The sequence below is a fragment of the Daphnia pulex genome, chromosome 5 (genome assembly GCF_021134715.1).
Source record: "Daphnia pulex isolate KAP4 chromosome 5, ASM2113471v1".
NCBI classification, from domain to species: domain Eukaryota; kingdom Metazoa; phylum Arthropoda; class Branchiopoda; order Diplostraca; family Daphniidae; genus Daphnia; species Daphnia pulex.
Genome location: NC_060021.1, coordinates 2,456,486 through 2,472,448, shown reverse-complemented (window position 1 = coordinate 2,472,448; position 15,963 = coordinate 2,456,486). Strand labels below are relative to the sequence as shown.

The 15,963-nt window shown below is 44.2% G+C and overlaps 2 protein-coding genes across 2 annotated transcripts; one reads left to right on the top strand and one right to left on the bottom strand.

The window, feature by feature from the left end:
- Nucleotides 1-878: 878 nt before the first annotated feature.
- LOC124193785 lies at nucleotides 879-2,991 on the top strand. The gene is made up of 2 exons (XM_046587748.1): nucleotides 879-1,283; nucleotides 1,794-2,991. Exons 1-2 carry the CDS (start codon nucleotides 1,143-1,145, stop codon nucleotides 2,616-2,618), a joined length of 966 nt encoding a protein of 321 aa, XP_046443704.1. The 5' UTR covers nucleotides 879-1,142; the 3' UTR covers nucleotides 2,619-2,991.
- A 7,663-nt stretch (nucleotides 2,992-10,654) lies between these two features.
- LOC124193927 lies at nucleotides 10,655-15,660 on the bottom strand. The gene is made up of 3 exons (XM_046587905.1): nucleotides 13,108-15,660; nucleotides 12,897-13,017; nucleotides 10,655-12,830 (listed from the first exon to the last, which is right to left on the bottom strand). Exons 1-3 carry the CDS (start codon nucleotides 15,098-15,100, stop codon nucleotides 10,655-10,657), a joined length of 4,290 nt encoding a protein of 1,429 aa, XP_046443861.1. The 5' UTR covers nucleotides 15,101-15,660.
- Nucleotides 15,661-15,963: the final 303 nt, after the last annotated feature.

Here is a 15,963-nt window from a genome sequence, read left to right as displayed (position 1 = left end):
TGTAAGTTCCTCTAATGACAGGAAAAATTCCTTTTAGCCCCGTATTAATAATATGTGTGTGATGCATAATTTCAATTTTTTTTTTAATTTCCAACTATTACTTCTATGGGATAACCCCTCTGTCCCATCCAACCCCTGTCCCATCCAACCCCGCTTTCCCCTACATGATACATAATAACATATTCTGCCTATGAGATACTTACATGATTATTTTTTTTTAAATTTATGTTGACCGATGTTTTCATTGTTGTTCCTCTTTTAACTTATAATAAGAATATAAGAAACTAAAAAGAAAAAACAAACAAAATTAGTAAAAAAAGAGTGTTGATTTATTTGCTTTAATGTACTTGCTAATTTTCTGCATTTAGCTAATCTATAAACATTTCTCATGCAAAAAAAACGAATTATATATATTTTTCTTATTTAATACTGTTCAAATAATCGCAAAAATTTAAATAATAGAGATTAAGATTTAAAGAAGATATACATATTGCTAGATTAGATCCACTTCCGTTCGATGATGGTCTGATGAAATGTCCATGGTACAAGTTAGTGATTCACTTCTGTCTTGTTCCGATGCGTTATCCATTCTGCCATTGAGTTCCTAGTGAATACCAATTTCAAAAACTTAACTTTCCTTCCGATTGATTAAAATTTATAACAGTCGGGGACTCTAAATTTTTTTCACCCATTGATTTTCTGGCTTTTCCCTGATACATCACAGGGGAGAGCGGGGTTGGATGGGACAGTGGTTGGATGGCACAGAGGGGTTTTATGTAAGTTCCTCTAATGACAGGAAAAATTCCTTTTAGCCCCGTATTAATATGTGTTGAGTATAAAAGATAAACAAACTGGACAGTGCGGCAACGCAGGATAGCCAGGAAAGAAGAGAGGGGGAGAAGGACCTACCCAGACAAAGGAATAAGAGAGGGGGACTCAGTGCTGTTGACGATTGTGGCTAGGCGAGTAGCAATACAAAGCGTTCTTTGCAGCAAACAGGTTCACGTGTTAATTTCTATATCAACAGGTTATGGGCCCAGCTGTACGCACAGCTAACAGCTACTCTGTCTGAACAATTATTTTTTTTTGTGTGTGTCCCCGGCTAACTGTTCCCAAGAAATTAGAAATTCTTTTCTGGAGTGATGGAGAAAGATGGCCGCCGCCATGTTGTATGGTGTCTGAATGGGAAAAACTACGCGTCTTGGAAATTTGGAATGAAGCTGGCGTTACAAAGTGTTGAGCTTTGGGAAGTCGTGAACGGGACTCAACGGCAACCTGCTGAAGTAAGTTTATTGATGATTTATTGTTTTCTTTATGTGTGTGATCCGTGCCTGACAACAACGCGATATGAGATGCCTATCTGTGGCGTGGTACCAACTATTAAATTGACAAACTTAGATCCCGGCGTGAGTGCTTAATCTCTGCCACTTGATTTTGTTTTTTGTGTGTTTGTGTTTGCTGGACATTTCTCTTTTTTGTGTTTCTTTCTCAATCTGTTTGGTCACTCTGGCTAAATTCCATCATATGATGGTGGACAAGTGTGTGCTAGAGTTGCAAGCATCTAGGAGACAGCTGAGTGTTTTTCCACATCGAGATGATGTGAGGGAGATTCCACATTGAGATAATGTGAGAGGTATTCCACATCGAGATGATGTGAGGGAGATTCCACATTGAGATAATGTGAGAGGTATTCCACATCGAGATGATGTGAGGGAGATTCCACATTGAGATAATGTGAGGCTGCCATGGATATCACAAACCTAACCATCTTCTCGTTTTGTTACCACAATCAGAGACGCAATGCTGACCAGGTGATTGAAAATGCAGCTGATATAACCAACTGGAACAAGAGAAATACCACGGCAATGCAGAACATATTTGGCGCCATCAAAGAAGACCAATCAAGGATCCTGATGTCTTGTAGCACAGCCCAAGAGATGTGGATGAAATTGGAGACTGAGTATGAAGAAGATGCCGCAGACAATGCACCTCTATTGTGGACAAAGTTCTATGGATGCACATTTCGACCAAGCCAAAGTGTATCAAGCTTCCTGACTGAGTTGGAACAGATAGCATTCCGTCTGAAGAGCCTCAACATAGCTATTGATGATAATCAAATAATGGCAAAGATACTCATGTCGCTTCCTCCAGAGTTCCGTGTTTTTGCCTTTGCATGGGACAGCACGCCTGTTGCAGAGAAAACTCTCAAGAAACTGACTACTCGCCTTATAGCATTGGACAAGAGCCTGCGCAACGACGAAGAAGCAAAATCGACATCTGATACTGCCTATCTCAGTAAGCCGAACAGAGATGAATCACAGCACAAAGAGCAAGCACTTCCTGCCCAGTACGGTCAGAACAAAGGAAAAAGCCACCCTTCCAGTCAACATGCTGGTATACCGAGAACATGCTGGGAGTGCAACTCCACTACGCATGTTAGAGCTCAATGCCGTCAATACAAACGCCGGCGTGAGAGAGAAGGAGAAGAAGCGGACAGAAAAAGGAAGCGTTACGATCGACATGACAGAAGAGATGATAAACTATGTAAGCTCCCAGGAGCAACTGGCCGATGCACTCACGAAACCCCTGGCTGCTCCACGCTTCAAGTATCTCCGTGACAAGATTGGCGTTCGGGGTGTAGGGGAGGTGTAACTGAAGAGTTAAAGGAGGCTGATATTTCTTTTCTTATTATTTGTCTTGTGACACTGAACCTAGTATTTATGTCTGATTCAAATATGCTGTGTATTCTGTGCTCATGTTTATTTTTGGGGGTCCAGTTTGAGGGGAGGTGTTGAGTATAAAAGATAAACAAACTGGACAGTGCGGCAACGCAGGATAGCCAGGAAAGAAGAGAGGGGGAGAAGGACCTACCCAGACAAAGGAATAAGAGAGGGGGACTCAGTGCTGTTGACGATTGTGGCTAGGCGAGTAGCAATACAAAGCGTTCTTTGCAGCAAACAGGTTCACGTGTTAATTTCTATATCAACAATATGTGTATGATGCATACGCTCACAATTTTTTTTAAATTTCAAACTATTACTTCTATGGGATAACCCCTCTGTCCCATCCAACCCCTGTCCCATCCAACCCCTGTCCCATCCAACCCCGCTTTTCCCTACATGATACATAATAACATATTCTGCCTATGAGATACTTACATGATTATTTTTTTAAAATTTATGTTGACCGATGTTTTCATTGTTGTTCCTCTTTTAACTTATAATAAGAATATAAGAAACTAAAAAGAAAAAACAAACAAAATTAGTAAAAAAGAGTGTTGATTTATTTGCTTTAATGTACTTGCTAATTTTCTGCATTTAGCTAATCTATAAACATTTCTCATGCGAAAAAAACGAATTATATATATTTTTCTTATTTAATACTGTTCAAATAATCGCAAAAATTTAAATAATAGAGATTTAGATTTAAAGAAGATATACATATTGCTAGATTAGATCCACTTCCGTTCGATGATGGTCTGATGAAATGTCCATGGTACAAGTTAGTGATTCACTTCTGTCTTGTTCCGATGCGTTATCCATTCTGCCATTGAGTTCCTAGTGAATACCAATTTCAAAAACTTAACTTTCCTTCCGATTGATTAAAATTTATAACAGTCGGGGACACTAAATTTTTTTCACCCATTGATTTTCTGGCTTTTCCCTGATACATCACAGGGGAGAGCGGGGTTGGATGGGACAGGGGGTGGATGGGACAGAGGGGTTTTATGTAAGTTCCTCTAATGACAGGAAAAATTCCTTTTAGCCCCGTATTAATAATATGTGTGTGATGCATAATTTCAATTTTTTTTTTAATTTCCAACTATTACTTCTATGGGATAACCCCTCTGTCCCATCCAACCCCTGTCCCATCCAACCCCGCTTTCCCCTACATGATACATAATAACATATTCTGCCTATGAGATACTTACATGATTATTTTTTTTTAAATTTATGTTGACCGATGTTTTCATTGTTGTTCCTCTTTTAACTTATAATACGAATATAAGAAACTAAAAAGAAAAACAAACAAAATTAGTAAAAAAAGAGTGTTGATTTATTTGCTTTAATGTACTTGCTAATTTTCTGCATTTAGCTAATCTATAAACATTTCTCACTCAAAAAAAGAATTATAAATATTTTTCTTATTAAATAGTGTTCAAATAATCGCAAAAATTTAAATAATAGAGATTAAGATTTAAAGAAGATATACATATTGCTAGATTAGATCCACTTCCGTTCGATGATGGTCTGATGAAATGTCCATGGTACAAGTTAGTGATTCACTTCTGTCTTGTTCCGATGCGTTATCCATTCTGCCATTGAGTTCCTAGTGAATACCAATTTCAAAAACTTAACTTTCCTTCCGATTGATTAAAATTTATAACAGTCAGGGACACTAAATTTTTTTCACCCATTGATTTTCTGGCTTTTCCCTGATACATCACAGAGGAGAGCGGGGTTGGATGGGACAGGGGTTGGATGGCACAGAGGGGTTTTATGTAAGTTCCTCTAATGACAGGAAAAATTCCTTTTAGCCCCGTATTAATATGTGTATGATGCATACGCTCACAATTTTTTAAAAATTTCCAACTATTACTTCCATGGGATAACCCCTCTGCCCCATCCAACCCCTGTCCCATCCAACCCCGCTTTCCCCTACATGATACATAATAACATATTCTGCCTATGAGATACTTACATGATTATTTTTTTAAAATTTATGTTGACCGATGTTTTCATTGTTGTTACTCTTTTAACTTATAATAAGAATATAAGAAACTAAAAAGAAAAACAAACAAAATTAGTAAAAAAAGAGTGTTGATTAATTTGCTTTAATGTACTTGCTAATTTTCTGCATTTAGCTAATCTATAAACATTTCTCATGCAAAAAAAACGAATTATATATATTTTTCTTATTTAATACTGTTCAAATAATCGCAAAAATTTAAATAATAGAGATTAAGATTTAAAGAAGATATACATATTGCTAGATTAGATCCACTTCCGTTCGATGATGGTCTGATGAAATGTCCATGGTACAAGTTAGTGATTCACTTCTGTCTTGTTCCGATGCGTTATCCATTCTGCCATTGAGTTCCTAGTGAATACCAATTTCAAAAACTTAACTTTCCTTCCGATTGATTAAAATTTATAACAGTCGGGGACACTAAATTTTTTTCACCCATTGATTTTCTGGCTTTTCCCTGATACATCACAGGGGAGAGCGGGGTTGGATGGGACAGGGGTTGGATGGCACAGAGGGGTTTTATGTAAGTTCCTCTAATGACAGGAAAAATTCCTTTTAGCCCCTTATTAATATGTGTGTGATGCATAAGCTCACAATTTTTTTAAAATTTCCAACTATTACTTCTATGGGATAACCCCTCTGTCCCATCCAACCCCTGTCCCATCCAACCCCTGTCCCATCCAACCCCTGTCCCATCCAACCCCGCTTTCCCCTACATGATACATAATAACATATTCTGCCTATGAGATACTTACATGATTATTTTTTTTAAATTTATGTTGACCGATGTTTTCATTAATGTTCCTCTTTTAACTTATAATAAGAATATAAGAAACTAAAAAGAAAAAACAAACAAAATTTGTAAAAAAAGAGTGTTGATTTATTTGCTTTAATGTTCTTGCTAATTTTCTGCATTTAGCTAATCTATAAACATTTCTCATGCAAAAAAAAACGAAATTTATATATTTTTCTTATTTAATACTGTTCAAATAATCGCAAAAATTTAAATAATAGAGATTAAGATTTAAAGAAGATATACATATTTCTAGATTAGATCCACTTCCGTTCGATGATGGTCTGATGAAATGTCCATGGTACAAGTTAGTGATTCACTTCTGTCTTGTTCCGATGCGTTATCCATTCTGCCATTGAGTTCCTAGTGAATACCAATTTCAAAAACTTAACTTTCCTTCCGATTGATTAAAATTTATAACAGTCGGGGACACTAAATTTTTTTCACCCATTTATTTTCTGGCTTTTCCCTGATACATCACAGGGGAGAGCGGGGTTGGATGGGACAGGGGTTGGATGGCACAGAGGGGTTTTATGTAAGTTCCTCTAATGACAGGAAAAATTCCTTTTAGCCCCTTATTAATATGTGTGTGATGCATAAGCTCACAATTTTTTTAAATTTCCAACTATTACTTCTATGGGATAACCCCTCTGTCCCATCCAACCCCTGTCCCATCCAACCCCGCTTTCCCCTACATGATACATAATAACATATTCTGCCTATGAGATACTTACATGAATTTTTTTTTTAAATTTATGTTGACCGATGTTTTCATTAATGTTCCTCTTTTAACTTATAATAAGAATATAAGAAACTAAAAAGAAAAAACAAACAAAATTTGTAAAAAAAGAGTGTTGATTTATTTGCTTTAATGCACTTGTTAATTTTCTGCATTTAGCTAATCTATAAACATTTCTCACGCAAAAAAAACGAATTATAAATATTTTTCTCATTAAATACTGTTCAAATAATAGCAAAAATTTAAATAATAGAGGTTAAGATTTAAAGAAGATATACATATTGCTAGATTAGATCCACTTCCGTTCGATGATGGTCTGATGAAATGTCCATGGTACAAGTTAGTGATTCACTTCTGTCTTGTTCCGATGCGTTATCCATTCTGCCATTGAGTTCCTAGTGAATACCAATTTCAAAAACTTAACTTTCCTTCCGATTGATTAAAATTTATAACACTTCTTGACACTAAATTTTTTTCACCCATTGATTTTCTGGCTTTTCCCTGATACATCACAGAAGAGAGCGGGGTTGTATGGGACAGGATTTGGCTGGCACAGAGGGCTTTTATGTAAGTTCCTCTAATGACAGGAAAAATTCCTTTTAGCCCCTTATTAATATGTGTGTGATGCATAAGCTCACAATTTGTTTTAAATTTGCAACTATTACTTCTATGGGATAACCCCTCTGTCCCATCCAACCCCTGTCCCATCCAACCCCTGTCACATCCAACCCCGCTTTCCCCTACATGATACATAATAACATATTCTGCCTATGAGATACTTACATGATTATTTTTTTAAAATTTCTGTTGACCAATGTTTTCATTGTTGTTCCTCTTTTAACTTATAATAAGACTATAAGAAACTAAAAAGAAAAAAACAAACAAAATTAGTAAAAAAAGAGTGTTGATTTATTTGCTTTAATGTACTTGCTAATTTTCTAAATTTAGCTAATCTATAAACATTTCTCACTCAAAAAAACGAATAATATATATTTTTCTTATTAAATACTGTTCAAATAATCGCAAAAATTTATATAATAGAGATAAAGACTTAAAGAAGATATACATATTAAGAAGATATACATATTCCTAGATTAGATCCACTTCCGTTCGATGATGGTCTGATGAAATGTCCATGGTACAAGTTAGTGATTCACTTCTGTCTTGTTCCGATGCGTTATCCATTCTGCCATTGAGTTCCTAGTGAATACCAATTTCAAAAACTTAACTTTCCTTCCGATTGATTAAAATTTATAACAGTCGGGGACACTTAATTTTTTCACCCATTGATTTTCTGGCTTTTCCCTGATACATCACAGGGGAGAGCGGGGTTGGATGGGACAGGGGTTGGATAGGACAGAGGGGTTTTATGTAATTTCCTCTAATGACAGGAAAAATTCCTTTTAGCCCCGTATTAATAATATGTGTGTGATACATAAGCTCAATTTTTTTTTAAATTTCCAACTATTACTTCTATGGGATAACCCCTCTGTCCCATCCAACCCCTGTCCCATCCAACCCCGCTTTCCCCTACATGATACATAATAACATATTCTGCCTATGAGATACTTACATGATTATTTTTTTTTAATTTATGTTGACCGATGTTTTCATTGTTGTTCCTCTTTTAACTTATAATCCATATATAATAAAACAGCAAGCTTTTGGGGGAGGAGCCTGTGTCTGTCACGGATAATGTCACGGATAATGTCACGAACATTTTGGGGGAGGAGCTTATTCATGCCCAGACATGCTTAAACATGAAAATCACCACCAGATGTCTATAGCATCGTAGTGTTGACGAAATCTTCAAGTAAGTTAGTCACTGGGCAGATTTCCGACGATAAAATCTATTACGGGCAGATGATTAATAGCAAAAGAGTTCGAATTTACGCTAGACCAAAGTTCCCCGGATTTGAACGGGGCTCAGGTTGCTCGTAAGAATATAAGAAACTAAAAAGAAAAACAAACAAAATTAGTAAAAAAAGAGTGTTGATTTATTTGCTTTAATGTACTTGCTAATTTTCTGCATTTAGCTAATCTATAAACATTTCTCATGCAAAAAAAACGAATTATATATATTTTTCTTATTTAATAATGTTCAAATAATCGTAAAAATTTAAATAATAGAGATTAAGATTTAAAGAAGATATACATATTGCTAGATTAGATCCACTTCCGTTCGATGATGGTCTGATGAAATGTCCATGGTACAAGTTAGTGATTCACTTCTGTCTTGTCCCGATGCGTTATCCATTCTGCCATTGAGTTCCTAGTGAATACCAATTTCAAAAACTTAACTTTCCTTCCGATTGATTAAAATTTATAACAGTCGGGGACACTAAATTTTTTTTACCCATTGATTTTCTGGCTTTTCCCTGATACATCACAGGGGAGAGCGGGGTTGGATGGGACAGGGGTTGGATGGCACAGAGGGGTTTTATGTAAGTTCCTCTAATGACAGGAAAATTCCTTTTAGCCCCGTATTAATACGTGTGTGATGCATAAGCTCACATTTTTTTAAAATTTCCAACTATTACTTCTATGGGATAACCCCTCTGTCCCATCCAACCCCTGTCCCATCCAACCCCGCTTTCCCCTACATGATACATAATAACATATTCTGCCTATGAGATACTTACATGATTATTTTTTTTAAATTTATGTTGACCGATGTTTTCATTGTTGTTCCTCTTTTAACTTATAATAAGAATATAAGAAACTAAAAAGAAAAAACAAACAAAATTAGTAAAAAAAGAGTGTTGATTTATTTGCTTTAATGTACTTGCTAATTTTCTGCATTTAGCTAATCTATAAACATTTCTCATGCAAAAAAAAAACGAATTATATATATTTTTCTTATTTAATACTGTTCAAATAATCGCAAAAATTTAAATAATAGAGATTAAGATTTAAAAAAGATATACATATTGCTAGATTAGATCCACTTCCGTTCGATGATGGTCTGATGAAATGTCCATGGTACAAGTTAGTGATTCACTTCTATTATTATTATTATTATTATTACAGGATTTATATAGCGCTTTTTCATGAAATGGTCAAAGCGCTTACATTGGGCAGAGACAAACTTGCGTAACTACATGTATGCTATCTTAAAGAGATGCGTCTTGAGACGAGATCTAAACAACGACATAGAATTGATCGCCCTAATATCCTCCGGTAGTTTGTTCCAGAGCGTCGGAGCGGCATGACTGAAAGAGTGAGCACCGTACGTCTCAAGACGAATCCTAGGGATACATAGAAGGTTAGGAGACGTTGCCGATCGGGACTGCGATGCTGGGCGATAGGGCTTGATGAGTTCAGATAAGTAAGCTGGAGCGGATCCATGAAGGCAGTGAAACGTTTAAACGAGGATCTTAAACACTATACGGCTCTTAATCGGGAGCCAGTGCAGGGCCATCAGATGCGGAGTAATGTGATCATGCTTCTTCACTCTTCTCACCATCCTCGCCGCCTTGTTTTGGACAAGTTGAAGTCTGTCCAGGAGCTTGTCGGGGAGTCCATACAAAAGAGAGTTGCAGCTGTCGATGGTGGAGAAAACAAAAGCATGCATAAGCTTCTCAGTGGTAGCGTCGTCCAGGAATCTGCGAATTCGGCCGATGCTCCAGATGTGGAAATTAGCTTTCTTGCACAGGCTCTGAACTTGCTCCTCCATTGAGAGATGCTTATCAATGATGACGCCCAGGTTCTTGACTGAGGCACGAGGGGTCAAGCTGCTCTCGCCAACTTGAAGAGGCAACGGAGAAGGTTGACAGCGCTTTCTTGATGAGTAGACCAGCAGGAGCTCAGACTTGTCGTCGTTAAACTTAAGCTTGTTCCTCTTCATCCAAGCCCTCGTCTCGTCCACACAGCCCGCCAGTCGGCCGTTGTTATGTCCTTGTTAAATACGGATGTATTGAGTCGCACATGAGACGTAGATCTTACACACACGAAAGCGTAGGCGAGACTGCCCGCACACGGCTCCCATGTCGAGCGCCTCGGACGCACTCTGCGCCACCTGGCGGGCAGCTTGACAACACTGATACGAATACACAACAACTCTTCCCAAGACGTTACATCATTGACAAAATGCACGTAACGGCTTAACACACTTAACACAGGGGATGGTAATGAGGCGGGAAGGGTACTTGGGCGAGGCAGGCATTGCAACTAGATATCGAACATGATTCGGCGCTTCGGAATCCGGCCGCTTCGCCGAGGCACGGGCTGGCCGCTGTCGGTGATCTCCCCGGGACGGCTGTGCTCGATGGATACGCTGTCGCTCTCCTTTCCATCGGGATCCGCGGTGCTGGCGCCTGTCCCCCGATTGCCTCCATCTTCGGTTCCGTCTTCGTCGGCTGGCGTGGCGGCGATCATTGGGCGTAGGAAACGGCGGTTTCGCCATAAGACGCTCCCACTTGCGAATTTGACACGGTAGGAGCGATAGCGCCCGACGCTGACAATGACTCCCATCCTGTCCCATAATTTGGATTTGGGGTTCCAAATCCGTACGTGGGTCCCCAAGGGAAGTGGGGCCAGAGGCCGTGGCCGTTGACCCCGGCGTCTATTTCTGCCTGGCGGTCCCTTCCCTCCATGACAGTCCTCCAGCGTGCGGCGTACGACGACCGGTGAGCCGGAATGATGGACCGCAGCGGGTGGCCAAAAACCATTTCTGCTGGCGACACACCGTTCTCTCTTGGGGTATTCCTGAATTCCAGCATCCCGCGAGAAAATTCGTCGGAAGAGATATCGCCGGTAGGCGAAATTTTTGTCACGAGCTCTTTCATGGCGGCAACCGCCGCCTCCGCGTGTCCGTTGCTTTGTGGATATTCGGGCGTCGAATTTCCCCATTGAACGCCCCACTGCCGTAGCTTCGTCTGGAAGAGATTAGAGTCGAATTGTGGGCCGTTATCTGACCGCAGGCGGACCGGAACACCTAGATCCACGAAGCTCTCGACTATCGCCTGGGTTACTTCGCGAGCGGACGGATCGTGGCGCCACTGGTGCACGATTGGCCATCCAGATAGGCGGTCGGCATAGACGAGAAAATGAAGCGAACCAGACTGGAAAAGGTCGACCGAGACATCTTCGAAAACACGAGAGGGCAGGGGATCACGCATCAGAGGCTCCTGTTGTTGAGCTGGGAGTCGCTGTTGGCACGAACCACAACTCTCCACTAACATGGTTATGTCGTTTGAAATCCCGGGCCAAAATACAGTTTGTCGGGCGCGCCGCTTCATGCGCACTATCCCTTGATGAGCCGAATGCAATTTCCGTAGTAAGTCGCGGCGGGCTGGCTTGGGGATGACAATCCGTCGACCGAACAAGACGAGGCCATCCTCCACGGACAGTTCCGTCCGGATGTTCCAATATTGCCGAACGCATTGGGCTGTGCGCTCCCTGTTGGTGGTGAAACCGTCCGAGATCGCGGTGATGAGCGCTGAGTAATCGGCGTCTGTTGAGGCTACAGCCCTGAGGTCCTCCAGTAAAGGATCTGGTAAATGCGGGGGGTCCTCAACGGGCTCCAGATCCTCGTCCTCCCGCTGCATAATGTTGACTTGACGTACGATTATCCTTTGTGCGAATGACTGGACGTCGGTGTTGACGGCTTCGTCGTCTGGACCGGGATCGTGCACGGGCGCACGGGATAGCGCGTCTGAGATGGCATGATCGCGGCCCTTGCGCCACTCCGTCGTGAACACGAAGGGCGAAAGGCGTTCCTTTAGGCGCTGCAGCTTTGGGTTTTCCACGGCATCTAGGGTATACTTGTCTAGGATGGTGACAAGGGCCTGATGATCGACGATCAGGCGAAACATAGGCAGGCCGAGTAGGTATAGCTTGCATTTCCTCATGGCCCACTCGACGGCAGCCAGTTCCAGCTCCACAATGGCGTAGCGGGACTCTGTGTCGGTACACCATCTGGAGTTGGCGTCGACCAGTTTCCATGTAGACCCGTGCAGCTGCAGGAGGGCATATCCCATGCCGTGTTTCCGCGATGCATCCACCTGGAGGGACGTTTCCAGCGATGGATCAAACTGTGCCAGGACGGGCGGCGCTAACAGCGCCTGCTTGACGGCGGAAAAGGCTGTGTCGTGATCAGCGGTCCATTCAAAAGGTGTTCTGACACTCAACAGGGGGCGGAGAGGCGCCTTGGCTGCGGCAACTGACGTAGAAAATCCGGCGAGCTGCTCAACTAGGCCCATGAAGGAACGGAGTTCCGTGATATTAGTTGGTCGGGGAAAGTCAGAAATAGCCCTTAGCTTACCAGGATCGACCGTGACGCCACCTGGCTGTATTTGGTATCCAACCCACTGGAGCTGTTGCTGGGCAAAGCAGAATTTTTTTCGGCTGAAGGTGATGCCGGCCTTCCTAGCGGCTGACAAGACGGCACAGACTCCGGCGACGTGTTCCGGAAACGTGGAGTCGAAGCGGAGAAGGTCGTCGACGACCCTGACGGTATGGGGGACGCCCTGGAAGGCGACGTCGGCGCGCCGGTTGTATTCATCACTGGAGCTGCAAAGCCCCATGGATGCCCTGAGGAATTTATACCTGCCCCACGGCGTCATGAATATAGTTAGATGTTGCGACGACGGGTGGAGGGGAATTTGAAAATACCCATTGGCTGCATCGAAGGATGTAAAAAATTTGGCGTCTCCAGCGATTTCGGCGACGGCGTCCCGCGGAGTGGGGGTTGGATGTGTCGGCCGGCGGACATGGCGATTCAGCTTGGTGTGATCTATGCGTAGACGCAAAGACCCGTCCGCTTTACGAGTGACTACTAAGGGGGCCGCCCATTCTGAGGCCTCCGTTACGGGTGTAATAATACCTTTAGCCACGTATTCATCCAGCAATCGTTTCACTTCGGGCCGATCGGCGAAGGGTATTGGTCGGGCCCCGTTGACATGGTATGGCTCGGCATCATCCTTGAGCTCGATTGTCATTTCCGGGCCTTCCATGCACTTTAGAACACCCGATTGGTCGAACACATCGGCATATCCGTCTGCAATGGCCTCCTCGATCCGCTTGACATCGTCCACGGTGGGGTGCGACGGGATAGGGCCTATAACGTCGCAAATGCTTTTTGGTTTAACGGTTGACGCGAGGGATTGAATTGAAATACCCGTAGCTGGCTTCCGGACTGGTTTTGGGTAGTCGTCATGAAGGATTCCTAGAGCCTTGCAATCATGCCAGGCGATGAGGAGTCCCTCTACGTCCGGGCTGAATAGAATGGTTATGGTTGCCGTCCCTCCTTCGTACTTGACGCAAAATTCCTTCTCTCCCACTGCGAGAAGAGGAGTCGATTTGTCCGCCATCACAAGCTCGAACGGGCAGTGCGAAAGGTCCTGCTCCGATAGCCCCAACTGGCGCAGCACCTCCATGCCGGCAACGGTAGCTTCTGCTCCACTATCTGGCGTCGCTTCCGGTATGGTCGCTATTACATTTCCGGTTGGGCCGCAAATTTGCATTGGAATGGTGGGTGCCGGTTGCCGTCGTCGGGATGTGCTCACGTTGCCGACCACCACGCGCTTCATGTTGACGCGGGAACGATTACTAGCGCCACCGCTGCTGCCGCCAGCGCCGCCGCTGCTGCCACTTCCGCCAGCGCCACCGCTGCTGCCACTTCCGCCAGCCTGGTGACCAGCGCCCGATCTTGACCTCGTTGGGCAGCATGGGGCGAAATGGTTCTCCTGTCCGCAACTATGACACTGCCTCCCGATTGCCGGGCACTGTTCATCCGAATGATGGGCCGGGCGGCCGCACGATCGACACTTGTTGCCTTCTGACTGCCGGAACTGCCGTTGGTGCTTGAGTTGCATTTTGGCTACTGACACTGGGCTATTCAAAGATCTCTCGTTTGCCCGTGCCGACTCTTCACTACGGCATATGTTGATGGTCTGCTGGGACGTGGGGAACGGACTGATGGCCAACAGACGTCGCTTTGTTTCCACGTCCCGGATGCCTGCCATTATGCGCGTCGCCATTCTTTCGTCCACGCAGGCGATACAGAGGTTGGCAGCTTCCGCGAGATTCTTGAGCCGAATATAAAATTCATCAAAAGTTTCCGTCGTACCTTGTTTGCATTCTTCAAAGGCGACTCTGTCCAAAGCTATGTTGCGTTTTGACCGGATGTAGTCCCTTATCTGGCCGAGGACGTCGGCCGGGGTCGCCATTGACGACGGAGATATGCCGAGCGCCACCTCGACGACCTGGTGCATAGCAGGGTCCAGGACCATCCGAAAGGCGGCCATCTGCTCGTTGATCGGATACGCGCTGAGCTGGTTCAATTGGCTGAAATCGTTCCATCGATTGGTCCAAGCGCGGAGCTGGGAGAGAGACGCGTCGCCAGGCAATTTGTCCAGACAGGACGGGTCGATACGGCGTCGCTGAGGCGTGATCGCAGGGGCTGGGGGCGGAACGATACCCGCGCTGCCACTTCCGCCAGCGCCACCGCTGCTGCCGCCTCCACCAGCGCCACCGCTGCTGCCGCCTCCGCCAGCGCCACCGCCGCTGCCGCCTCCGCCAGCGCCACCGCTGCTGCCGCCTCCGCCAGCGCCACCGCTTCCGCCGGCGCCGCCGAGCAACGCCTGGAGCTGTTGAGCGATGCCAGCCAGCTGGGTGGTCATCGCGATTTGATTTTGCTCCATGGTGTCCATGCGGGAATTTGCGGCCGTTGCAGCTGCTGCCGCAGCGGTCGCGGCGTCCATTGCATCAGCCGCCGTAGCCATGCTGACCGGTTGTACAGAACGGGACGCCTGTTGTGGGACGGGGGGTGACCGTTGACGACTGGATGAGCGTAAGTTGTGCTGGTGGCTGGTCATATAGGTATTCACTCGAGTCGAAGCCCACTATTGGAGAGAGTCGACGCTGCACGTGGTCCCCAATGAAACACAGTCAACCACGGCAATGGCGAACGCTTGGACGTTGCGAGAACGACGGGCATAAAAATGTCCCGCTCAAGTTGGGGAGGAGAGCCACCAAATATGCGACGCCGGGCACTAAGATACACTGAATGTCGAAAAAAAGTAAATGGATCCGATATTCACCACTGTCGATGTTGAGAACAAAGACCGCCAAGATGGCCGCCACCACGCTACGGACGAGGGGTAGGAAATGGGCGAGCGATCACTGACGATATGGGTACACAAATATGCACAGAAAAGCCACAAAATTTACCACAAAAAAGGCAAAGGGCGTTACGATAAGTCCAACTGCGCCATGTTATGTCCTTGTTAAATACGGATGTATTGAGTCGCACATGAGACGTAGATCTTACACACACGAAAGCGTAGGCGAGACTGCCCGCACACGGCTCCCATGTCGAGCGCCTCGGACGCACTCTGCGCCACCTGGCGGGCAGCTTGACAACACTGATACGAATACACAACACCCGTATGTTTCTTTCTGGTTCAAATGCTCAGGGTCAAGCTCGAACTTTGCATAGAAGTCCGTGTCATCCGCGTAGAGCTGCGAGTTGATCCCGTGACGCACTGAGATGTGATATATTGGGCCAGAATAGGTAGAAAACAGAGTCGGACCCAGAACTGAGCCTTGTGCACACCCATTACGACGGCACTAGAGTCAGACGCAACATAACCAACAGTCACCGATTGACTCCGACCACTCAAATACGACTCGAACCAATTCAGAGCCCTACCCGAGACACCATAACGATCACAGAGCC